We start from the raw sequence: 26,580 nt of genomic DNA on the forward strand, positions 1-26,580 counted from the left end.
TTCCACTAGAACTTCTTTTAGGCTGTGTTTGGTTTGAAGGAAAAAGTAGGAAAATGTAGGAAAACCATTATTCCCTTCCTTTCCCTACTTTTTCCTTCAAACCAACTATAGCCTTAGTGGCTTCTTCAGAGTACAATGCTCCAGCCCTCCCAAATTGGCCTTTCTTTTCTTTTTTGAGCAAGGTGGTGTTGAGGTGTAAAAACTAGCCTAAGGAGATGGATAAAGACAAAGTAATTGGATTCAGATGCAGTATGGACCAAGCAGGGTTACTGGATACAGGGAGAATCTCTTGGAGAATTGGTCATTATATCTACATTCCTTATTGCCAAATGCCCCATAAAAAATTGGTCGGTCAATCAAAGTTTTGTTCATAACACTTTGAAATTGTAACAAACAACAAATTATGGTATGAATGGTGAGTTTGAAAACAAAAGATGTAGGCCCAGAACTTATGCTTCATGCATGGAACCTAGGTTGGGCCATCCTAAGCTATAGCATTTATCATAGATGCAAAACCCAACCCAAGGCCCGGCCAGACCGATGATCAGACATGTATATGCATATAGATTGATTGGCCATGGTCCCTTTATAAGTAATAAACATTTATATAAATATAAATATATATCATAAATTATATATTTAAAAATATATATTATATTATATTAAAGGTTGGGCCTGAAATGTTGGGCCCATAACCTCTAGCATTGAACTATAAAAGAAAAGAATAAAAACTTTTGCATTGTTATTCTTATTATTATTTTTTTCTTAAGAACGCTATTTTGATTATTATATCTTCCAAAGCATCCCCTCCTAGGTGTGAAGTGTGAACCAAGGTTCAAATTGTCCATACTTATCAGCCCGTATCCGCCGATACATATCATGCCAGTGGCTTTCCGATACACCCCTGAACCAGCCCCCTTAAACTGATTTTGAAAAAAAAAAAATACACTATCGATATCGCCCGAAACACTCCTACCGACATATCAGGCACATCGATATTTTGAACCTTGGTGTGAAGTACAATTTCACCAAAACTCTATGGTCAATTATTATGCAACAGTAAAAGCTAATGATCATCTGTCAGCAATTGTGCGAACCAAGTCTAATGACACGCACATTCACAAATTCTAGAAATTACAGCAATTTTGTTGATGGCCATACTTGGAGGTTGGAACAAAAGTCCTGCTTTTATGGTTCTGTAACTGAGAAGGCTATCCAAAGCTTCCCACAAAATTTATGGTTAACTGAACATCAAGTCAGAATTCCATCCAAATAAAGTTTCAATGGACGGATTTGCACATACTCTTGCTCCATGGAATTTTATGCTACCTCTGAGCTCCCCCCCCCAACAAGAAGACTCAACGCAGAAGAAAATCAAAATCGAAAGTTATATTTACATGTAAGCAATAAATTAAAATTAAAAAGGCACATTTAAGCTACAGGATTGTGAGAATCCGGAACATCATCTAGTGTGAAAGGGCCAAGTTTGCCCATCCTGAACAAAGTAAGAAATTTCTTGGCCAGCACAACAAGAAGACTCAACGCGAAAGAAAATCAAAATCGAAAATTATATTTACATGTAAGCAATAAATTAAAATTAAAAAGGCACATTTAAGCTACAGGATTGTGAGAATCCGGAACATCATCTAGTGTGAAAGGGCCAAGTTTGCCCATCCTGAACAAAGTAAGAAATTTCTTGGCCACCATCATACGAGCCTCGTCAGAGGCTTTATGGGGTATCTTCATTGCCTTCTGCAGTGCCACAAACTGTTCCTCTATGAGACTCTCCAAGTCACTTTCATCCTCCAAATTACCTTCAAATTCTGCGAATGTGATATAGAGTGCACACTGGACTTGTGTCACTAGATCCTGCATGAAACAAATTCAAAATTAGTTTAAGGTTGGTCTACAGTCTACTAAGTGTACACTGTACAGTACAGATTTTTCAATTCTGCTATTCATAAAAACACATGCTATAACAACTTCAATGAAATGGGATGATACAGAAGCTAGAAGCTAGCTAGTACTAAGTGTTGCACAGCACATCATGGATCACTTCTCAAGATAGCCCTGATATTTCTCCTTGTATACATATCAGGTTTTTAGTACAAGTTGGCATCAAACATGAAGCCTCATGGTTGCGCGCGGAAGCACCATTCCTTGAGCAAGTGCTGGATCATCCATATGACAGTTGTTTCTCATGGGAAGACTAAGATATAACAAACCAACATTAAAATGGAGAGTTTCTTTTAGGGGAGCAACACCACACAAAATGGTCAAATCTGTTACTAAAAACTCATATTCAACTATTAACACTTCTGCTCAATGACCATTTAGTGTAAATGTTGGGCCCATTAAGAGTCCATAGTGATGGACTCAGGGGTTCATTATCTCATACAGTGAATTCGGTCAAGCCTTGTAAGAAAGGTTGGGCTGAACCCATGTGGCTGATGTATAGATCAATGTTTGGGTCCCACGCCATACAAAGAAATACGATTGGGCAACAAGTTAAGAGGTTAAATGAACACATAAACTTAATGAGCCTAAAGCTCAATTCTAACTGGGTTAATTAGATTAATTAAATAGGGGCAAATCTGGGATTGGATCAGCAGATAAGGATAAAAGGATAAGTCTTATCCACTTAAAGAGCCCAAATCCAAATAAAGATTGGATCAGGAAACTCCAAGTTTGATTAGGATTAAACTAATCTTAAACTGGAGATACGGGATTATCCTTATCACTTAAAGAGTCCAAATCCAAATAAAGGTTTGAATCAGGAAACTCCTTATCAGATTAGGAGGTTGTCTCTTTAAGGCTATAAATAAGAGAGTAGGGCGGACATGCAAATAATACCAGACCACACACAACAAACTGCAGAGTTCTTCCCTGTTCTTGCCGCCCCTACCCTGTTCGATATCCACTTGTGGGAGTGATAAATAATTGTTCTTGATATTGCTTCTTGGTAGACGAAGCAATCTGAAGTTGTGCTCACCAGCCCTCTACTCCATTCTTGTTGAAGAATTTGGTTCTTGTTGAAGAGTCGTCCTACTGATCCTACTGATCCTCACACTGTGTCATCTTCAGTGGAAGCAGGTTTTGGTTTTCTCCTTGGGCATAAACACCTTCATTGGGAGTTACTGCTACTCCGTATCAGGTATATCCCTCTCCTCCCTTTTGGTTTCAGATTTGATCCGGTTTGGTTCAAGATTGATCCTTGAAAATGCAATTTTCTAAAATAGGGAATGTGATTCCCATATGGGAGAGAAATTTTGAAAATTCGCCCAACCTTTCTATAGGGTTCGGCCATCCATATGATAAATCTCTCATCCCTTCAATACTATGCCTCAATCCACAATCATCCGTCACATTAACAATGCATTTCATGAAATGGTACATGAGTTAGAGCCCAACTGTAAAAATTAGAAAAACATTGCATGCACATGTTCTTAAAGCCCAAAATATCCATCACTTTATTCAGCTAAAAGAAAAGAGTACAGAATAAACAGAAGGAAAAGACAAATAAACTTATGCTAAGATGTTATTGGTGAAGATCCATGACTAACAAAAATCTCTAGGCAATGTAATGAACTAGGAACTATATGCAAGAGGATTGTCTGCAAAATCAATCTTCATACCACCATTTAACTAAGAAATCAAGCACAGATTATTGAATCAAATAATCAAGAAATTGGGTTAGGCTAAAGCAAAGGAAATATGTACAAAGAATAAATACAGCATGGAAAAATTTTGCATATAGTTTGGTTCCAAGAATAAAAGAATGGTCAAAAAGTTGGTTAAGCATACATGCCGTGGTAAAAGAATTTGGTAAAAATGAAGAAGCGTGTTCGATATACTTTCTAAAAATATGAAATGAAAAATTTGACATTTTTTTGAAACATGGTGTGAATGAAATTTCCATTAATAAAACAGAAGAGATAAAAGGCTGAAGAGGGAGAGCTTTCCTCCATAGCCTAGTACAACTATAACATTTTTAAAACTTTAATAAGGCCGTTACACAGAAAAGTTGTCATCCCACAAAATTCTTCCCCAGGACTGCTTAAACTGGTTGGAATTCAAGCCCCTGAACAAGAAATAAAGAGATACCCATTTCAGAAGAATTCTTTCTACCTCGGCACAGAATTTCTCGATGGGGAGAGACTGATCTTCAAAAGTTCTGTTGTGCCTCTCCTTCCAAATACATCAGCAGATCACAAGAAGAATCACATTCCACAGTACTTTACCCCTCTTGCCGAACTCTTGGGATCTCCAAGAAGAGACAGGTGATTCAATATCAGGGGGAAGAGCCCAATATACTCCAGAAGCTGCAAAGCATTAGCCCAAATAGAGTAGGAGGAGATACAGGTTACTAATAAACGTATATTTTCTTCAGCCTGACCACATAGGCAACACCAATTGATGATGTGCATTCCTTTTCTTCTCAGCACATCTATAGTTGGTATTTTACCCTTGATGGAAGCCCACAGCCCAAACAAAGTCATCTTTGAGGGTACCTTCTGCTTCCAGATCCACACCCAAGAGGGCTTTCCCAGTGTTTAGAAAACCAGACCAGCCGGTTGAACCAGTTAAACCATGACCCAGCCCCTGGCCAGCTCGATCATACCCCCAAAACCATATTAGAGAAAAAACCAGCCAAAACCATCGACCCAAATGGTCAAACCAGCCATTTTTTTGTGCAATTTTTTAGTACATAATGCAAACTTCCAATGGCCATAACTTTGTGCTCAGATGTCTGATTGAGGTGATCTTTTATTTTTTATTTTGGGTAACTTTTTGAGATCTACGTGTTCCCAAGTCACCAAAAATGTCTTGCCCCACTAGTTTTGCCAAAAAACGCCTTTTTTGGCCTCAAATATTAATTTTTAATATAAAAAAAAATGAAACTGAAATAAAAAATATATGTTATAGAAGAATATAATTATATATTGTTAATATATTATAATATAATAAATAATTTATAATATATTATATATAGAGATAAATTATAATTATTACACACGCAAAGATACATACATACATACAGTGAACCTCTTCCTTTTCCGGGTCGATGCCCGGTCCGATTCTTCAGATGGCCACCAAAAACAATCTTTGTGCATAGGCTGTGGTTTCACCTGTTCAATGATCTGCATCAAGGATAGAAGGGCCTCCATATCCCAATCATTAACATTTCTTCTCAAACTGGGGCACCAAACAATCTGATATGCAGTCTCCTCATAATAGCTGATAGGAGCTGCTTCATGTGCCAAGGCAAAGATGTTGGAGAAAGTACAACTAAGAGGATCATTTCCACACCACCAATCTTTCCAGAACAAAATGTTCTCACCATTTTAATATCAGCTGATGGTTCTGTTATTCATGATTTCCTTCCACAAACCATGGTGCTGTTTGGTTCCGTTGCTGTTTTCTGAGAAAACGGTGTTACATAGGTAATTCTTTCCAGAAGAAACTGTTCTCGCGTTTTCCTGCTTTACGTACACACCACATCAGCCATCATACCAGAAAACACTGTGGAAAGAAAAAAACACCAAAAATGGTGTTTTCTAAGATGGGCAGTTTTTTTTTTATTTGAAAAAACGGCAAAATGTGTTTCTGTTTATTGAGAAACGGCTAACCAAACAGAATATGCTGATGCATTTTTTTGCCATTTTCTCAAAATCTGATGTGGCTCTGACATGGCACCATTTTCTCAAAAAAAAAAAAAACCATGGGATTCATTAACAGGGCATGACTCCCAGCTCAGCCTCCCTATATTTCTATTTTACTACTTTCCTCAAAAGTTCATTTTCTCTGTCCAAACTTTCAAAGCCGTTTGGAAAGGAGAGTCTTATTAATCTCTTTTAATGATTGGATACCAAATCCTCGTTGATGTTTTGGCTTACATATCAGGCCACTAAGTGCATTTCTTTTCTTCCTCTATACCATCCTACAAGAAGTCCCTTCTCAGCTTTTTAATGGTACTCAAAACCGAAGTTGGGGCTCTAAAAAGGAACATAAAATAGGTAGAACTGTTTGAGATAACACTCTGACTTACAATGAGCTCTCAGCGGCAATGCCACAAATTGTTCGGGATCCTACCCTGCAGCCCAAGACATCAGCCAGGTCAACAATATTCGGACCTCATCAACTGGAATGAGTGCACCTTTCTGCAAATTTATCTTTAAACCTGAGGCCTCCTCAAAACAGAAAAGAAGGCACTGGAGAAAAACAAAGTCTTGGCTACAAGGTCTAGAGAAAATCAATGAATTCATCCACAAACTGAAGCAAGGTGATTGGGCCACTGTCAGATGAAACTTTAAATTCTAAGTAGCCACCTGAGACAGCTCTATCAATCATTCTACTTAATGCCTTCTGTAGGTACATGTTGATCACCACAATTGCAATAGCACAGAAGGTGCTAAACCAATACTACAGAGACACCCGCGGCGAGTTCATGACTCAGTGCAGGTTTGCGATGAGCTCAAAGCCTACACTAGCTTGCGATGAGCTTAAAAGCTACCCAAGATATAAGCACGAAAGGCCATCCAAAACTTGTGATGAGTATAAAACACCTCTTGGGTCCCACAATGAACAATAGGCGTCAACTTGCAATGTTATCGCAAGTCAAATGTTGTCCTTTAACATGTTGCTACTGGGAAACCCATAAGGGGGCATAGCCTACACGTGCCACGTGAGAATCCTTAAGAGAAAGTAAACTTTGTCTTTGAAGGATCTCGATGGACATGTGGCAGAACCCTAATGGTACTCCCTTAATAGCCAACATAAATATAAAGATCCCCTTTCCTAATAGGAAATGTCTCCTTTTAGATATCATATAACCTTGACCTAGGGCTTCTCAGAGGAGGACTCTCCCTTCTCCTCCCCACATTCTCTCTCTTTCCCGTCGTCTCTCTGGACCTTCGGAGAATTGACCAACCGCTGGGAGTCCATGGTGATTACACCTTCACATCAATAATAAATAGGAATGGGGATAAGGGATCACCTTGGCGAAGACCCATCTTTACTGCAAAGAAACCTCTTGGCCTGCCATTAACCATAATTGAAATTTTAGCTGCAGCAAGACAACCACCCATCCATTTTCTCCATTGCAGCTTGAAACCCATCCCTTAAGAAGGTAAACAATGATTTTCTGGGGCTCGCTGCCGGATCCAGAAACAGTTTTCTGGGGCTACAGGGATCTTCTCAAGAAAGTTAAGTGGCTTACACAAAACATGTCGGTATGATTTCAGTGGGTTAGCACATCAGCAAATGCTATGGCCGACTCTTTGGCTAAATAAGGGGTTCAAGTGGCGAATTGTTCTGGGCTACTTTATAATTGTTCTTCTGTTAGGAGTGTGATCATTTCCTCATTCCTAAGGGGAGGTAACATCTTGTGCCTCCTCTTAGGGTGATTGTACACTTTCTTCTCTTCTAAATAAAATTACCACTCATTTATCAAGAAAAAGAAGGTAATCAACGAAGCCCCACTGCACATTGTCAGGTGCCATTTTGCATATCTAATTTGCATGTTGCTTCCCGCATCTTCAGCTTTGAGCCTTAAGTCTATGCATTCATTCGCTACTAGAGCTCCATCTAAATTTGTCTTCCATCAATAAAGGCACATTGAGATGGGGAGATGATGGGACCCAACATACACCTCTGCCAATACAGTCGATGGGTCTGTAATCCACCTCACTTCTTCGAAATCAAGGAAATGAAAGTAGCTTTTACAGTGTCCACCAATTCAGAATTGGCATAAAAATCAGCAAAGACAGCCAACAAATCTTGCTTAATAAAAGACCAGCACTTCTTCTAGAAAGCAATAGGAAAACCATCTGGTCTGGGCCCTTATCACCCACTAAATCATTTCTAGCTTGCAAGATTTCATCCTCTTGAAAAGGCTTTTTCCAAAACATCATTCTCTTAGGTGTGAAATTTGAGAGAAATTGAGGCCCTCCAACTGTCATCTGGACACCTCCTTTACTGGAATAACTGTGCAGAATTTAACTATAGCCTCTACTAGTTCCTTATCTCCTTCGAAGTGTGAACCTGCAAATTCAATCTGGCTCATTGTGTTACTTCTTCTTCTTCTCACATTTGCTATCTTAAGAAAGATTGATGTGTTGTTATCCCCCTCTAACCATTGCACCTGTGACCTTTGCCTCCATGCGATCTCTTCCATACTAAAAAGACAACAGAACTCTTCTCTGGCTAGGTCCTTAAGTCTTCTTTTTTCATCTAATATAAAGGTTTCTTCTTCCTTAGCATCAAAGGCTTTTAGATTTTCTAACCACCGTTGTTTTCTATTCTGGATACAGCCCAGCTCCTGTATGCACCAAACTTGATCTTTTGCTTTAGGGTTTTTACTCAAACCAGAAATCAAAACAAGGGGTGTCTTCAGCTGCAGCTTCAACTTCGCTCCACCACTCCAACTTATCCTCAAAGCCTAGAAGCTCGAATGACATAAGATATAAATGAAAAGGGGATCCCTTTTTTTGAGTGAAACCCATCTTCAGGAATCAGGATAGTGGGTCTATGACCAGAGGATGGCCTAGGAAGAGCCTGCTGGCTGATTTCTCCAAATTTATCTTCCCACCTGCTGTCAATAAGAAATCAATCAAGCTTAGACATTGCAGGATTAGATCTTAAATTAATCCAAGTGTACTTTGCACCTTGTAAAGGTAGGTCCAATAAATTCAGCTTTTGATTACTTCATAGAAGAAGTGAATTATGTCAAAATCTCCAGATAAGCATCAAGGAGCCCCCACTGAAGGACAGCAAGTCGAGCTTATTTAAGAAAATTTCATTGAGGTCCACAGAGATTGGTCCATACACTTCTGTTAGAACCCAAGACTTGGTATCACTCTTATTCTGAAGTAATACAGAGATCAAAAACTCACAGATCCAATGGTCCAAACTACCAAATATTTCTCTGTCCCATGCCATTAGAATTCCGCTAGAAGCTCCTTTCAAGGAAGTAATATCCACTCACACCCTCTAAGAGACCAAACTTCATACATTAACCTTCTATCCTATGCTTCCTTTTTAGATTCCTGCAATAAAATGATACTCAGCCTGCAATTCTCAATCAACTTTTTTGATCCTCTCTTCCCTGGGTCCCTCAGGCCCCAGACATTCAATAAGAGAATTAAAAAATTCATGATCAAAACTGAAAGTCCTTCCTCCATGCAAGCTCCTCTTGCCCCTATTACCAAATTGACCTTGGGTACTCGACGAAGGCACATTTGGCTTAATTGTCAAGGTTACCCCTTCATTCAAGGTCCAGCTAAATCTCTTCTTTTCCCTCTGAAAATGTGGCTCCTTCTTGATCAACTCATTCAAGGCTTCCTCCCATTGCCTGGAATTTCTCTTTTCTATTGTGTAGGAAACTGTGGACCCCACATTAGTGTACTCGTGTGACAGCCTGAGGTGTACTTAGATTTAATTAAGTCATTGATTAGGATTAGCTTTCCTATTAGGATTAGTTTTAATCTTATTCTATCTTATCTAGGATTAGTTTTTAATTATCTTATCTTGCCATGTAAGCATTTAGTTCTTTTACAATTAGGAAACTATGTATATAAATTCAAAGGGTGGGGCGAATGTTTTATCACACCAACCACTCTCTTCTCTCAAAAGTCCTCACACCAACCACTCTCTTCTCTCAAAAGTCCTTCCACGAGTTCTCCCTCTCTATCTCTCTTCTCCTCTTTTCTTCCTTTCTTATATTTTCTGTTCAAAATCTAAAGAATATCTGTAGTCTTGTATGACTACTTGGTATCAAAGCCAAGATTAGGGCTTCTCATGTGAATTTTGATCCAGCTGACCACATGAGAATTGCCTAGGGCTGGAAGAATAGAGAAAAATCTCTCTTCGGCTGATTCTTAGAGGTTATCTACAGCAGCAGTCCAAAGATTGGATCGAATCTTTGATAACCAGGAAGAATCAGAGGAAGAGAAAAGGATCAAGATCAGTCCTTGATCAGTACTAGAAGTGGCGATCAGAATTTCAGAGGTTCAAGATCAGACTTTCTCTTCAAGACTGAAGCTGATTATCAAGATCAGAGTTTCTCACAATTTTTCTGGTAAGCTTTCAAGCTTTTCTTGAAATCGGCAGAAAGAATACCTTGATATAAGAGGTACGGTTAAGAAAAATTCCTTCCTTTTTGTATTCCTTTTAGGGTTTAAGAGAAAACCCCCAAGTTTCAGGCCTGGTATTACTTCAGGGAGGTAATCAGATTTGTCTCCCCCGATTTCTTTGCTCTTTGGAAGATCCAGAAGAGCTAGGACTGTTACAGTTGTTTACTGCTATCAGTCTCAATAGGCCGACTAGGGTTTCTGAATCAGAACCCTCCATCTAGACCCACTATTATCTGTTACAAACCCAGTAGGCCAATTGGTACAGCAATTAGGAAGTATTCTGATTAATAATGGAGTTTAAAAGCCAAGGGGAGGGTGTTTTTAGGGCTGGTTCAGGTAGCATGGCTGAAAACACCTTCCAGATTACAACCGTAAAGTTTGATGGTTCAAACTACTTAGAGTGGGCCCAATCAGCCATGATGGCCATTGGGGGAAGAGGAAAGCTGAACTATTTGTTGGAGATGTAAAGGAACCAACCAAGGAAGATCCCACTTATGCTAAATGGATTCAGGAAAATTATTTGGTGATGACATGGCTATGCAACTCTATGCAGCCACACATCAGCCAAAATTATTTATGGGCAAAAACGGCTAAAGAAATATGGGAAGTTGTGAAAGAAACCTACTCTCAGCCCCTTAATGTTACTAGGGCTTATGAGCTGAAATGTGAGGTTAAAAATCTCAGACAAGGAGAGAAACAGGTCTGTTTATTTTTCAACCCTAAAATCTCTGTGGCATGAGATTGACCACCTTGAGACAATTGAATGGGAAAGTCAAAAAGATGCACAAACTTACAGAAGGCAAGTTGAAACTAACAAAGTATTTGAGTTCCTGGCTGGTCTAAATTCTGACTATGATATTGTAAGACAGCAGCTATTGACAAGAGAAAGTGTGACTTTGTCTCAAGCATATTCCCTAGTGCACAGTGAACAGACTAGGAGAAAGGTTATGTTACAGCAGCAGCCTTTCGAATCTGCCCTGGTAGCAGTTAAACCCAAGTCTGGTGATAAGGAAAGGGATATGAAGAAAGAGTCTAAAAAGGACCTAGTTTGTGAACATTACAGGAAATCTAAACACACTAAAGACACTTGTTGGAAGTTGCATCAACATCTAGTTCCAACAAAGCTCAGAAACAAAAAGGGGAATACCAATATGGATGTCAACACTGATAGTGCAGCCTCAACAGCCTCAAGAGGCACTCCTCTAGACACCCTAACTGTTGTCCGAGCTACTCTGACACAATTGGAAAGTGAAGTTAGTAACTCAGTCTCATCTCCTCAACCACCATCAGCTCCTTCAACCTCCTCCTTTGCTCAATCAGGTAATCGGGCCTCAGCTTATCATGCTTCAGCTCTAAGTAATACAGAACATTCTTGGATAATAGATTCAGGAGCATCTGACCATATGACTGGCTTGCCATCACTTTTCCCTACCTATCATTTATCTTCTGGTAAAGACAAAGTGTCCATTGCTGATGGATCCCTTGTTCCTATTTCTGGCAAAGGAGACATCAAGTTGTCTGATGCCATTTCCCTATCCTCCGTCCTGCATGTTCCTAAGCTTAATACTAACTTGCTCTCAGTTAGTAGCATTACAAAAAAAAAGAATTGTTCAGTAACCTTTTTTCCGGATCAATGTGCTTTTCAAGATCTGGAGACAAGGAAGGTGATTGGGACTGGCCGTGAGACAAATGGAATCTACCTACTTGGAGGAAGTGCTCATCAGGAAGATAGTGAAACTAAAAAATCCTTTGTTTCTTAGTCTGTTGATCAGGTGATGCTTTGGCATAATAGGATGGGTCATTTATCCTTTCAGGCTTTGAAGAGTCTGTTTCCTAGTTTATTTGAATTTGTTCAGATGTCTAATTTGAAGTGTGAAAGTTGTGAGTTTGCAAAACATTGCAGGATAACATTAAGTAATAACAGAAGCAATATTCCTTTTGAAATTGTGCATACTGATGTTTGAGGACCCTATCATACCACAACCATGGGGGCTACAGATATTTCCTGTTGTTTGTTGCTGATTATACTCGGTTTTCTTGGGTTTACCTTGTGCATTCTCGAGATGAGGTCCCTGCATTAACCTGGATCTTTCATCAAATAATTTTAACCCAATTTGGGGTTAAAATTAAAATTTTTAGATCCAATAATGCAAAAGAATATTTTGCAAACCCATTAGCCTCCTAAATGCTTGACCATAGGATTATCCATCAAAGTACCTGCCCACATACACCACAGCAGAATGGGGTTGTTGAAAGAAATAATAGACACATATTGGAGGTAGCCAGAGGCATTATGTTTACCTCAAATGTGCCTATACGTTTGTGGGGGGATGTTGTTCTTACAACAGTTTATCTCATCAATCAGATTCCCTTATGAGTTATTGACATGAAACCTCCATTTACCCTTTTATACCCTAAAAAAGAATTGTTTACCATTCCACTCAAAACCTTTGGGTGTACTTGCTTCGTTCAAATCCTTGGCCCTCATCGTTCCAAACTCAAAAGGGATATTGTTGTTATGCCCATACCCAAAAATTTGTTGTTATGAACCCATTTCTGGAAAAAAAAAATTGTCTCAATGGATGTCACCTTTGAGGATAAACCCTATTATCCAAAGGTTTCTTCTCAGGGGGAGAATAGTAAGGCTGGGAGCAACTCATTAGAAGTTCCTTTACTAATCCCATTAAGTGAAGAAGGGTGTAATGGGGAAGGTTGACAAAGGTGCAAGGATGTGAGAGTATCACAGACGATGGAGACAGGTTGATTTCGGACATCAGTAGTGCAGACCAATCCCATCCCCCTCTGCATATCCAGATCTCGATACCATAGTAGCCCCAATTCCTTCTACAGATCCAGATCCAGGTACCACAAATACTACAAATGAGAGACATCCCACCATGGAGCATTCACCTTCACTAGATCTTGACGTTCTCATAGCAGTTTGTAAGGGCAAGCGTCGTTGCACCACATCCACAACTCACAACATTTCTCAATTCTTGTCCTATGATCATTTGTCTCCCTCCTATAAGTCTTTTCTCGCATCCGTTGTCGATATTCTCATTCCCAGAACAATACAAGAAGCATTGGATGTACTAGAATGGAAAGATGAAATAAAAGTAGAAATGGATGCCCTCATCAGAAACAATACCTGGGAGATAGTTGACCAGCCTAAAGGAAAGAAACTGGTTGGATGTAGATGGGTATTCACTGTGAAACATAATGTTGATGGTTCTATTGAAAGGTATAAGGCCCGGTTAGTTGCAAAAGGATTTATTCAGACATATGGTATTGACTACTTAGAAACTTTTACACCAATAGCAAGATAACCACTATTAGAGTCCTATTTCTCAATGGAGACTTGTAGGAAGAAGCTTACATGCAATTGCCTCCTGGATTTTATGGTACGGAGAGAAGAAAAAAGGCTTCCCGGTTGAACAAATCTTTATATGGACTAAAACAGTCCCCCAAAGCTTGGTTTGACAGATTCAGACGAGCCCTTGATAGGTTCGGATATGTGTAGGCCCAGTCAGACCACACCTTGTTTATTAAGAGAGTAGATTCTTCCATAACTTTGCTTGTTGTGTATGTGGACGATATTGTAGTAGCAGGGAGTGATACTAGTGAAATTGAGTCTCTTAAGCAACTTCTTCATCAAGTGTTTGAGGTGAAAGATATGGGGGAACTACGATACTTCTTGGGCATTGAGGTAGTTAGGTCCAAGCATGGGATTTTTGTCTTTCAACGAAAATATGTCCTTGATGTACTAAAACAAACAAGAAAGTTGGGAGTTAAGCCTGCGAACACACCAACCACTCTCTTCTCTCAAAAGTCCTTCCACGAGTTCTCCCTCTCTATCTCTCTTCTCCTCTTCACTTCCTTTCTTTTATTTTCTGTTCAAACTCTAAAGATATATATGTAGTCTTGTACGACTACTTATTGCATCAAATAAAGCAATCACATCTTCCTCGTGGCCATCAGAGGGCACTCCTAAAAATTTGCTTATAAATGTTGGATCTCACCCAGTCTGAAATAACCCCCTACCTTCCACTGATTCATTTTCTCATGTTCCCCAATCTCATCTGCCCAATACAATCAGAGAAGTTCTTGAACAAGAGCTCCTAATTTGCCAACTTTTGTAGTCAATCTGGACATTTTCACCATCAACTCCCACCACTACATCTACAGGTGAAAGCTGCAAAACCGACATCACTTCTTCCGCCTTCTCTGAATCCACCACCACTAATGCTTGTTTGTCTTTATGCTTATCTTTTGGAATTAGAGGCATCATAGATCACACCATCCTTTTCTTCTGATACCATAACTGGCCAACTATCCCAGTTGCAGTCCTGCAAATACTGGTCAAGGGAACTGGGGCCTACCTCCTGGCCAATGTTTTAAAACACGATGGCGTGACGCGAGGCATTCCACTACCTAGAAGCATGAGGTGTAGTTCAAAACGTAAGAGGCATAATCCTCCTTAAGAGGAGGGGGGATTGAGAAGGAAAAAGGAGGAAGAGTCTCATTTTTCTTTATTTTTAATAAACATAAAAATTTTATATAAAATCTTTTATACTTTTAATAAATATCTTTCCCCTTATCTTTTCTTCCCTTGCCTTTCTTTTTCTAATTTTTTTCCTTCTCTTTCTTTCTTTATCTTTCCCTTCCCTTTATTTTCCTTTCCTTTCCTTTCCATTTTTTTCTTTTTTTCCTATCTTTTTACATGAGGTGTGCATGAGGCATACGCCTCTTGCACCTAAGGTGTACACCTCAGAGGTGTTAGCGCCTCTGGCATACGCCTCAGGGCATTTTGGGGGCACCTCGCCTGGAGGCACGCCTCCCATGCCTTTTAAAACACTGCTCCTGGCTTAATATCATTTTCTCTTGTCACCACTAGATGGAGTTGAGGAAAACTAGACACCACCTCAGTAGTTTGTTCTCTGCTCACTTAACTTTTTTATTTTTAAGATATACAAGGAAGAAAATTCTATTGCTAAAAAAATAAGTACAGCATATCTAGGTGACAAGGTCACCCCCACCAAACTACAAATGAAGCAAAACAAAAACCACAAAAAACAAGCTAAACTTCATAGAAACAAATACATAGACATCAGAACTCCTTTTATGAATTTGGAGAACACCAAAAATCAGCACTAAACTTCTTTTCTCAGTTAACCACACGACATGTAAATGTATGCATAGTCTACTAAATATAATATAATTCCATCCATATATTGCTAAAAAGATATGTTAAAAGATGAGATATCCCTTCATTTTGGCCTCATACTTTCCGGTACAATTTTTCTACAAACATGAAGATCATTATTAATGATGGATTAGCACGGTAGAATCTTAAGTAACAAGAACAAGCATTAAATCTATTATTACACAGAGATCAAACCCAAAAAGGGAGGTGTTTTACGCATTGCAATTATCAAATCAATTGTCAAAGGTTATCCCCACTCCCCTTGATGAAATAATAGATAAAGGAGAGCAAACGGACCGGATCATGATCTGATTCAAAATCGAATCCAATTTGAATTGGATTGGATTGAAAAAAAAAAAAGATCCATTTAAAAATTTGATAGGATCAGATTCAGATATCCACCACCCTTGACAAATTCAAATTCAGATTAATCGTTGTAAGACCGATTGGATAACTGGATCAGATCAGATTTGGATATACCCCAATTCGAATCCAATCCGATCCACTTGCATCCCTAAACAGATAGCTCTTACCGCAATATACCAAATATCTGATTCAGTTGGTAGTTTCCTCCTTTTCGGGAGCAGGTCTCTAAGAGTTTTCTCCTTTGCTTCCTTGAATTCAGCACGAAGCCCTTCCAGTCTTCTATTATTCAAGTTCCTCCAATGTAGAGGTGTACCTCGACTGTTTAGAACAGCTAGCAAGTACTGAGCAAGACGTTCCTCACCTACAACTGAATCTTTCACAGCCCCTGCAAGTAATGTTTAGCATTATGTTCCATTGAATATGATTCCCTGAACTGTAACACCACAAGTTACATAAACAAGTTTTAACAAAATGCTGCTGGTATTTAATTGACCAAAATGAAACTTCTAACAAATAAAGAGAATTATTGAACTCCACAACCTGCAATTAAGAAACTCCATATACTCAAAGAACTTGCTTTCAATGCATAGTTGAGATGTGTATAGAACAGTCATTGGTTTGTCCTCTCAGATATTATTTTATTTTCTGCTACATTTTTAATATAGAATTTAATACTTTTCATTTTATCTGGAATAACTTTAAGATGCCTAGTTATGGACATTACTGTGTGAGAGAGAGAGAAAAAGAGAGAGCTTAGGTAACAGAAAAAGAAGAGAAAGGGCCCGTTTGGCACGTCTTTCAGCACGACCTTTCAGCTGTTTACAAGCCGGGAACACCGAAAATCGGTCTATTTCCATTTGGCATGTGGATGATCTAGCCGCCAAAAGACAGGACGCCGAAAAGACGTGCAAAGCCCATTTTGGGCTGATTTCAGGAAGCTCCAAAGGAAGCTTCCCGCGTCTTTCGCGTTTTAATCTCATGCAGAAAGACCTGAAACGACACACAGAAAGACACGCATCTGTCAAACGGTCTTCAGGCTGCACAAATCTTATGTCAAAAGCTCAATGCATCTTTTAACTGTCAGAGCTACAAGAAGATCTTCTCAAAAAGACTTGCCAAACGGCCCCAAAATAAAGCTGCCAAATAAAAAATAAGCTGCCTCATCTGCTGGGGTTTTCATATTCTCATATGTAGTTTTATACCAAGTGCCCACTTACAGGTAAGCACATGGACATTACAGTTACCAAAATTTTATGATTTCTGATACTTTTTATATTTGAGTCAACTCTAATATGACTTTTTTTATATTAATACAATATACTTTACATTACCTAACCAAAAAAATATTACGTTTTTAATCCCATAATTTTTTTGAAACTTATGATTTAGATCAATTTGTTTGAGACCTAGTTTTATATTTTGTCATTCATTTCTTTCTTCTAAAATTTTAAAGGGCTCTTGTTTTAAAAACCTTACTAGAATCTCATTTATTTAGATTATTTAAGACCTATTTGAAAAGCCTTGTTGAGTTTATTTTCCATCATATGTGGGTTAAACCATTAAAGAGCCACAGCATGCTCATTAGTTGACTTTCAAGCTAAAATCAATCATATCATCTTGCACTTTTAGTTTGCAAGTGGTAAACTCAATTGTATTATGTTAAAATGACTTTTCTATATATTTAAGATTTTAGTATGTCTGTTTTTTATTTTTTTTGACAAATTTATAAAAAACAAAAATAATCTTATTATTAACAATAAGATTCCCAATTTGATTTGACTCAGCACTCTCTATGATCTACAATACAGTTATGATTTTCAAAGCACTGATAGACATCGATATTGGAAATGAGTTATGCAACCTCATTTCTCAGATGCCTACAATAAGGCATTCTTGGAGGGTTGCCTTGCCTAAACGCCTACATATTTATATGTAATACACCACACAATATTTTCATATTTTATTTTTTTTTATTTTATTTTATTATTAGTAGTACAATAGATATTAAAAGACTAAGTTATTTATATTGTGGGTTTATAGTATTAATATTAGTATTCTTATTCTAGTTTCTTTTTATTATTTTCTTATTTGTTTGGGTTCAATCTACACACAAGTTAGTGACATAGTCTTGAACCCTTTAGGACTTTAAAACCCGAATTGTAAGTAAAAACTAACTTGAAAATTGTTAACAGATGTTATTTTATATATGTATAGTACCGCAGGGGTACTATTGTACTTTTCCTTTTCTTTATGTTTAGTTGTTGTCGCCCTAGTATAAATATAACATACTGTGCCGCCTGCAGTATCTTTTTGGGCTCTCAGTCCTCTCGTCTCTCCTCTCCTCTCTCCCTTTCTCTCTTCTTCCTGTACAACATGGTATCAAAGCAGGACATCCAGGTCTGAAGGGTGAAGTCGTACAGTCTGTCTTTTCCTCTTCCAGCATGCAGAAGACTTTGTTCGAGGGTGACAGACTTTCAGAAGTTATCATCTGTTGTTCATCTGCTGTTCAGCTGTCCTGATGTTCGACTGACGTATTTTTTTTTTACTCTCTTCTCTTTTCTGGTCGTGTGCCTGCGCTGGACCTGCACTAGGTCTGCCGATTGGATGTGAGGTGAGCTGCACCTCTTTCTTTTCCTTTTTTGTGGGGTCGTTTGATTCCTGTGAAACTGTAGGTCGTAAGGACCTTGTTTATGTGCTACAACAGATTTTTTGGTGGACTAAAGGTCTGGAAGTGGCTGGTACCTTCTGTAACAACTTTTTTAAGGCAGTGTTCCTCTTTTGGGTGTTGTTTTTTGAATCTGAAATCATGAGTGGTGAAGATTCTGCTACATCCGGAGTTTCCTCAACGCTGAATGGAATGAGTGAGGGTGTGGACCTATCCTTTCCCATGGTTGTTGTCCCTCTTGATGGTTTGAATTATTTAGAGTGGTTAAGAGGGATCAAGTTGTATATCACTGCAAGGGGGAAGATAGGTTATATTAATGGGAGAATAAAAGAACCACATTCTAGGAGTGTTGAATATGATAGATGGAATCAGGAAAACAACATGGTTATGTCTTGGCTTTTAGTCTCTATGCAACCTCAAATAAAGAGGAATTTCATGTGGGCTGAAACGGAAAATGAGATATGGGAACAAGCAAAATCAACATATTCCGAACTGCGATACTATGCAAAAATCTACCAACTACAGGCAGAATCATCTACTTGTAAACAGGGAGAGAGGTGTCTATCTGTATATTACTCTGACTTGACTTCTGTCTGGAAGGAGTTGGATCATTATCAGAGTGTGGAATGGAAGTGTGATGAAGATGCAAAACTGTACAAAAAACTTGTCTCGCAACAGAGAGTGTTTGCTTTCTTACATGGTTTGAACCCTACATATGAGTCTATCAGGGTCCAGATCCTCGGTTCTAAGGATCTTCCATCAATTCAAGAAGTTTATGCTCTTGTACAATCTGAAGAAAGCAGAAGGAATTTGATGAACAGTTCTGGTGGAGATGCAATTGTGTTGGCCGCGAAAGGGAGTGTTACTACTAGTGGAGGAAATTCTTCCAAGAAAGGAGATCTTCAGAAAAAAATGGATGACAAAGATAAATTGTGGTGTACTCATTGCCAGAAGCCCCGACACACCCGAAATACATGCTGGGATCTTCATGGAAAGCCGAAATGAGCTCAAGATCTGAATAAGAAACAAAGTTCAGATGTGAATAAAAGGTCAGGACAGCAAGGTACAAAGAAACACACTATGGCCAACATGGCTACTCGAGAGAATCAGCCCCCCATCCAATTGACACAAAAGAACAATTAAAAGGACTTCTTATTCTTCTTCTTATTCTTATTCTTCTTCTTCCTAGGACCAAAACAAGGGATCAACCCTTATGTTTTCTATGTTTTCTTTCATTTCTTATTTTTCTTCGCATAAATATGTTGGTTCTCTATCTTTTGATATGGGGTTTATAACATGAGCATCATGGTAAATATTAGTTAAAGATCACTACTTATTACTATGAAAGTATGAAACCTAGGGAACTACCCTATGATTTATATTTTTTAATTTCAAAAAACTCATTGCCTAGGCAACTAGGCAACAAGGCGCTCCCCTATCACCTAGCTTTGCCTTGGCACCTTGAAACTATGACTGATACATTCAATGATATTATAACATTTTATGAAATTTCTTACAGTGAAACTTATTGAAATCTGTCATTTATATCTATTTTTTTATATAAATATGTCATTTATATCTATTGACAAAGCATATAGAATATTATTAATAGTTAGGAGAAAATCATATTAAAATGAAAAACTTCTGTCACAAGATCCATTGCAGCATCTGATATCTTCAGCTGGGAGAACCACCGCATATATTCTGTTATGTACTTTTTTTTATGGATTGTTGCATACTCTTTTTTAATATATTCTCTTTGTTACCTATAAAAAAGTCAAGGTATTTTTAAGTATGGTACTATAGATTCTATAAAATGTCTTCTACATCCCAAACATGGTCAACTGGCAAGGAGCCATGAATAGATGCAATTGTAGACAGAAGAAAATAACAGTATAAGATCTTCAACAATGACAGGACTACCAAGAAACAATTCAGAAAACTCTTCAGCCTGTGAGGTGGCCAGAGAAGCAAGTGCTTCAGGTTTGCTGGCATTTGATGTCAAAACAAACTGGAGAATACCTTGAAATTGAACCCAATAAAGTTTCTACTGAATCCAACAGCTCCAGGATTGCTGAGGAAAATCCAGCAGAATGCGTTACATATATACATACATATATACATAAATAAAGATAGATAGATATAGATGTAGATATATATAAAGAAGCCATTACCTAATGTTGGTCCCAGCTACTGGGGAGTCATAGGAGGGTGGACTGGATATGGTTTTAACCTTTGACTTGTTTTTCTTTTCTTTTTTTTTTTTTTTCTTATGCACAAAGTGGCCTCTCTCAGACTAGGACCTGCATTCTTATGCTTATGAGGTTTAGCAGCCCAAGTTAATAATATAACTTCTACCATTCACTCCAAGGACACTCAATAATAACCTTTCTAAAGCAGGGAGTGCAATGGCATCTGAAATTCCAACTCTTCTCCAAAGTGCAGACATCATTCCATATTAAGACTAGATAATGGTTTTTTTATTTGTTCAGTCATTTCATATTGCAACATATTAGTAATGAAGTACTGTCCCCCACCCCACCCCTAGGAGCCAGTTATCCAAACTTATCAAGGCTAATCAAAACACAAAGAGCATGCATGAGGTCTGATTCACCAGAAGATGAAGAAAGTTTATTTATTTGGCATAACCCATGAGGTCTGATTCACCAGAAGATGTTCTAGTTACTATCTAATGAGTAATTAAAAGAATTTCAATTTTCAGATATATTCTGATAGGACCCAACCCAATCCACCTGCTGTGCATGCTCCAAACTATAGCCCAAACAAGGACAGCAACGAATGCAGTAAACACAACTATAAGTTAAACATGGTCAGAAAGAAAAACAACGAGTATCTTTAACTTGAGAGGCAATCTTCTTGTGGAAACAAAATGCATTTCCTCAAAGAGTCATACAAGTGAAACTCATTTCAGAAGAAACACATGTTAATACAGACTATAGAAATATGCTAGCAAGTAGATGAAGGAATAAATTACATTGAAAGAGGATTACTATACCTGTCAAAGCTAGCTTTAAGCCTGTCTCTATATCTGGGATACTTGGGACTAATATACCAGGTGTATCCAGAACATATATGCTCGGTTGGTGTGCAATCTGAAAATTAATTGTTCAAAGTTACACATGAAGGAAAGAAGCATAATATACTAAACGTAGCCTCAAAAGAAAAAGAAGCTAACAAATTGACAATGAACCACAAAGGAAGAAACTAAGTTCAACAGATATAAGTTCCAGTTGCTCCACATTGTTATTTTGCCAAGTGCCACTGGTATGTACTCAGTTGGGGCAAAGGACAATATACCATAGAATCAGAAAGCACTATAACTGGTCCAATCTACCACTGGCATGTTGGCATACCTAATGCAACAAAAAAAGGAGATGATTTTGAAACTACCATGTTTGCAGCTCTTTGACGCAACCTGATGAGGGGTAATTTGGTCCTCCCAATCATATAGCGACATGTGGCCTTCGGATGACACCTCGGTGCTGAGTAAGTGAATCAGCTCGGCAAGTTAGCTCAAAGCACCTCATCCAAGCCGACTTCCACCTCGGCAAGGCCAAACTAGTAGGCCCCGTAAGATTATGGCGACCTGTCCTAGGAGCCTGTTGAGCTGTAGGAGTCCAAGGCGACCTACAAGGAAGAGCTCGCTAGCCACTCCTTGCAATACGCTACCAAGCCGAGATCCCCGAAGCATTGATATCTCAACAGTTAGACCGGCCTACCGCATCGCACGCCTCGGAGTTACTCGGGTAGATCATAACCCCCGTGCAGATCTCGCAACCGGCACATTAACGCGTTTAACCAAGCGGAAACAGTTCTGCAAGAAACTCAAGCCCGTCACAAGAGGGCTCTGACCATTGGTACCTATATATAAGGCACTCACTTCTACCTGAAAAGGTACGCACGACTAAATACTATCTAGCTCTCTCAATCTCTCAAAGAATCCTCAAACAACTCTTGACTTAAGCATCGGAGTGCCCTCCCCAGGTAAAAGACACATGGGCACTCTAATTCTCCTTCTCTAGCAGCACAGTTCAGCTCGACCATCTTTCAGCTCGGCCCTGACTAGGGAATATCTGAATCAAAGTCCGAGTCATTAGACATGAGGGAGCTTCCAGATTGCATGACATCACAATCCTTCCACTTCTAGAATCCCAAGAGCAACAACTACCCTACTTTCAAACCTTGTAGTAAAGGCAAAATCTCCACTTGATGGTAGTGATTTGAATGCATGAGACCTTAGTTAGATTGACCAATAGGGTCCAAGATATTACAGAAGGGGCAAGGTCACTAGCAACTGGAACAAAAGGCTCATTCAGATGGATTTGGAAGTCAGCCAACACCTTAGTGGTAAACAAACAAGATATTCAAATTAAAATAAAATAATAAACAACCAAGAAGTGCTTCATCAATTCAAAGATAACCAATCCCCTCGCCCCATTCCAAATTATCAATTGTTTGGTGTCTAATTGAGATTGGAAAATAGTTCAGTCATTTGCAATACAAGGGGCTAATAGGATTGGACCTCAGCAGAACCAAACTTATCACTAAACTTAAAAAGAAGAATGACAATTGAGGAAAAGAAATCTGTGTTCAAAAAATGGAGAAACAGGGGAAGCTATTCAGTGAAGATCAGAGAAGAGAAAAAAGCTATGGTATTTATAGTTGGAGAAGCCATCACATGGATGAAAGGTTTCATTGATGGGGTGGTTTATTCTATCAATAAACAGAGCTAGAGAAGCTCATTGGGGATGCTCAGTAAATAAGCAAAGATTAAGAGGATGGAAAAGGATTGCTTGTAGTGCTGACGATTCAGTTAAAACCGTAAAACCAAACCAAAAATTTCGGTTTCGGTTTGTTAGGTTCGGTTTTTTCAGTTTTTTTGTTAAATCGGTTCAGTTAATTCGGTTTTCGGTTTCAGTTTTTAGAATTAGAATTTCGGTTAACTGAATTAACCAAGCTTTTTATTATTATATGTAATTTATAATATGTAACATATTATATATAATATCTCACATATTTATATATTAATATATAATATACTGAAATTTGATTTCATAGTATATATTTTATAGTATATAATATATTATATGTTATAATACATATAATAGAGTATATATATTAAGAGACGTATTGTGATATGCCATGGATATGCATGTGTATAATAGAAAAATTAACATACACATGGATACGCATGGAAACACTATAAATACTTCAATAACTCATAAAAATACAACAACAACACTAAATATAAGGCCTTAATGAGGTAATGTATACATTAAATTAATATATTTTAATGGGTTTATGAAGAAAGACATTGTAATCAATTATAATTTTTATTAAAAACCCTATTGTTTAACTATAATTTAATAAAAACCCTTAGCTCCAATTAGATTGATGTACATATCCATTTATTGTAAATGAATAAAAGTACATAATTGTTTTATATTATAATTGGTGTTTTTTTGTGTAATTACCCCTTAAACTGGACACTTATGAGACTTGTGTTAGTTTAAAATGTTCTCAGTTGCTAGGGTAAGGCCCGAAGCACATGAAGTGTGTGTTTGTTTGAAACAATGAACCCGGACCATTTTCTAGTTATGCCCTGAACCTTGGAGACTGGTGGGCAAAACTGGAAAGTTACACATAACCCCTAGACTCAATTATGGTACTGCACTGGGTGTCGAATTGGGTTGTCTTTGATATGCCAATCAATGAGATCCTTCGGGGGTCAAAACCTAGGTATGTTGGGGCAATCTGATAATTCACTCGAGTGGGTGATCATAGCGGCAGGATCAGCCCTTTTGTCGGACAAAGTGAACGATTGGGACTGCACTCTCTTTGATGGAAACCAAAATTGTCGACAGCCGATTTCAACTGTGTTTGAGATTTGTTTTGCAAAATATATTTATATCATAATATATATACTATGTTTTATGAAAAAGAGTTTGCAAAAGGTTTTAATTCCCAGGATCCATCCGAGCAGAGAATGCAACACTACACCTTGCAACCAGAGGAGAGGTCCTTCCCTGTCAGGCAGTGTTTGATCATTAAGGGCTGAGAGGTTAAGTGTAAGAGACCATTGAGGGTTGTTTTACCTGATGGGCTATATCTTAAGTTCATTATCCTTGGGCTTCATATGATGGCTAGACTCAATGATCATTTAATGTTAATGTTGAGCCCATTAAGAGCCCATACTGATTGATTCAGGGGTTCACTGTGCTTGATAGTGAATTTGGCCAAGCCTTTTCACCAAGGCTGGGTCGAACCCATATGGGCTTATGTAAGATCATTGTTGGGGTCTCACGCCATACAAAATGAACCTAAATGGGCCAACAACTACATAAGAACGTGAGCTACTTGCTTAATGAGCCTAAAGCCCATGATTAATTGGATTAATCAGGGTGTCACATGACAGCTTAAGCAGTAATGTGCCTTGGGCGAATTTGGGTATGGATAAGGGTATGGAGCACCCATTAAGATAAGAGGATAAGTGTTGTCCACTTAGAGAATCCAAATCCAAATAAAGATGTGGATTAGGAAGCTCCTAATTCGATTAGCAGAGGTGCTACTTAAGGCTTATAAAAAAAGATCGAACTTCTCCAATTACACATTTGCTCTCAGTTCTCTCTTTGTTCTTGCTGCCCCAGAAACCCTAATTCAACCTACACTTCTTGGACTGATATTGATCAATTCATAGCCTGATTTTTGCAAGAAAAATACAGAGAATTCATGCCCACCTCCCTTGTTCGATCCAAGGAGTTGGATTGTAGTTTTGCTGAACCGGCTTCAATTCAAGTTGCGCCATCTTCAGTGGAAGTTGGTTTTGGGATTCAGTTTGGGCATGAACTACCACTTTGGGACCTACATTTGTGGAATCTGTATCAGGTATTCTTCTCCCTTTTGGTTTCAGATCTGGTCTGATTTCGGTGCAAGAACGATCCTTGAAAAATGCAATTTTTCTAAAACTAGGAATATGATTCCCAGAAGGTTGCAAGAAATTTTTGAAATTTTGCCTGACCATCTAGCATGGTTCGGCCATCCATATGATGGATTTTACCTTCCTTTAAACATAGATTTAAAAATAAAATCACAAGATATTATGAAAAAAATTATAAACAAAACCTTACCTATTTTTGCAACATTTTTCAAAACTTGAAAATCTTCAAAATCTTTGATGATTCACACTTGCTCCTTGTGTTTCTTTTTTTGCAAATCTAGCACTCTAGGAACGAAGTTTGGAGTTTTAAAGTCGTTTGGGGGTGAAAGAAGGCTTATTTCAAGGGAAAGAAACCTTCTTTCCCCCTTTATTTTTTTTTTCATTTTTTGTCTATATCTTCTTCATAGCATACCGACACCTAATACGCTACTGAATCATGTCCGCTATGGTTCAATATGGGTCCGATACGGTGGAAAAAAAGACAACCACCTATTTTCCACCATATCCCATATTGAATTTCCAAAGATATGATATGATATGCCCTGTATTTGGTGTATAGTGTCAAAATTTTAAACCTTCGATAACAGGAAACAGATGCTTTGTGTGCCAAAGGGTAGGGAGAGAAAAGGATGGAAGCTACTCTCAAATAAGTTATAGGAGATCTTAGTTAAGATGGAAGAGGATCACGGTAAAAAAATAGAGCAGATTAGTAGCAGAGTAAGGCACTAGCAATGAGAAAAGCTTGACCATCATGAGTTCAAACAAGAGCGATATGAAGAAAGGAGACAGTGAAAGCATAGCTCCACAAGTAATGGCAGCAAGTTTAACCAAAAGCATGGTTTCAAATGTCGCGAAATGTCGCTATTGTCACCCGACATATGTCGATGTCGTGGCTCACCGACATGAAAATGGATGGTAATATAAAAATTACATTATTTCGATCAACATTTCCTATATTTCATAAATGTCGACCAAATCGGTCCAAATAACCAAAACAAAAGATAGTTTTTCCTATTATGTCAATAGGATGTCGATAATGTCGACAGGATGTCGACTAATGTACTTTAAAAATATATTATATTAGTATATTACATTATTATAATACAGTATATTAATATAAACTATTCCATTAATAATTTCTATTTAATATTTCAAATAAAATATTTATAAAAAATAATTAACAAAATATAAAAACAAAAGAATAAATTAATTACTTTATAATATAAAACATAAAATATTTTTCAAGTAATAAAAT

At 38.0% G+C, this 26,580-nt stretch overlaps 1 protein-coding gene across 4 annotated transcripts in view; it reads right to left on the reverse strand.

Annotated features, from left to right (window-relative positions):
- Positions 1-1,392: 1,392 nt before the first annotated feature.
- LOC148843921 (P-loop containing nucleoside triphosphate hydrolases superfamily protein) overlaps positions 1,393-26,580 on the reverse strand; it is a 69,674-nt gene continuing 44,486 nt past the window's right edge. For all 4 annotated transcript variants that reach the window (XM_088958963.1, XM_088958966.1, XM_088958965.1 and 1 more), the window contains 3 exons: positions 21,384-21,480; positions 15,870-16,087; positions 1,393-1,869 (listed from right to left, as the gene is read on the reverse strand). In XM_088958963.1, the coding sequence (XP_088815089.1) occupies positions 1,612-1,869; positions 15,870-16,087; positions 21,384-21,480 (573 nt within the window). In that variant the 3' untranslated portion in view covers positions 1,393-1,611. The remainder of the gene's footprint in view (positions 1,870-15,869; positions 16,088-21,383; positions 21,481-26,580) is intronic.

This window comes from Nelumbo lutea, chromosome 8 (assembly GCF_056320005.1).
Source record: "Nelumbo lutea isolate HS-2025 chromosome 8, American lotus-T2T, whole genome shotgun sequence".
NCBI classification, from domain to species: Eukaryota; Viridiplantae; Streptophyta; class Magnoliopsida; order Proteales; family Nelumbonaceae; genus Nelumbo; species Nelumbo lutea.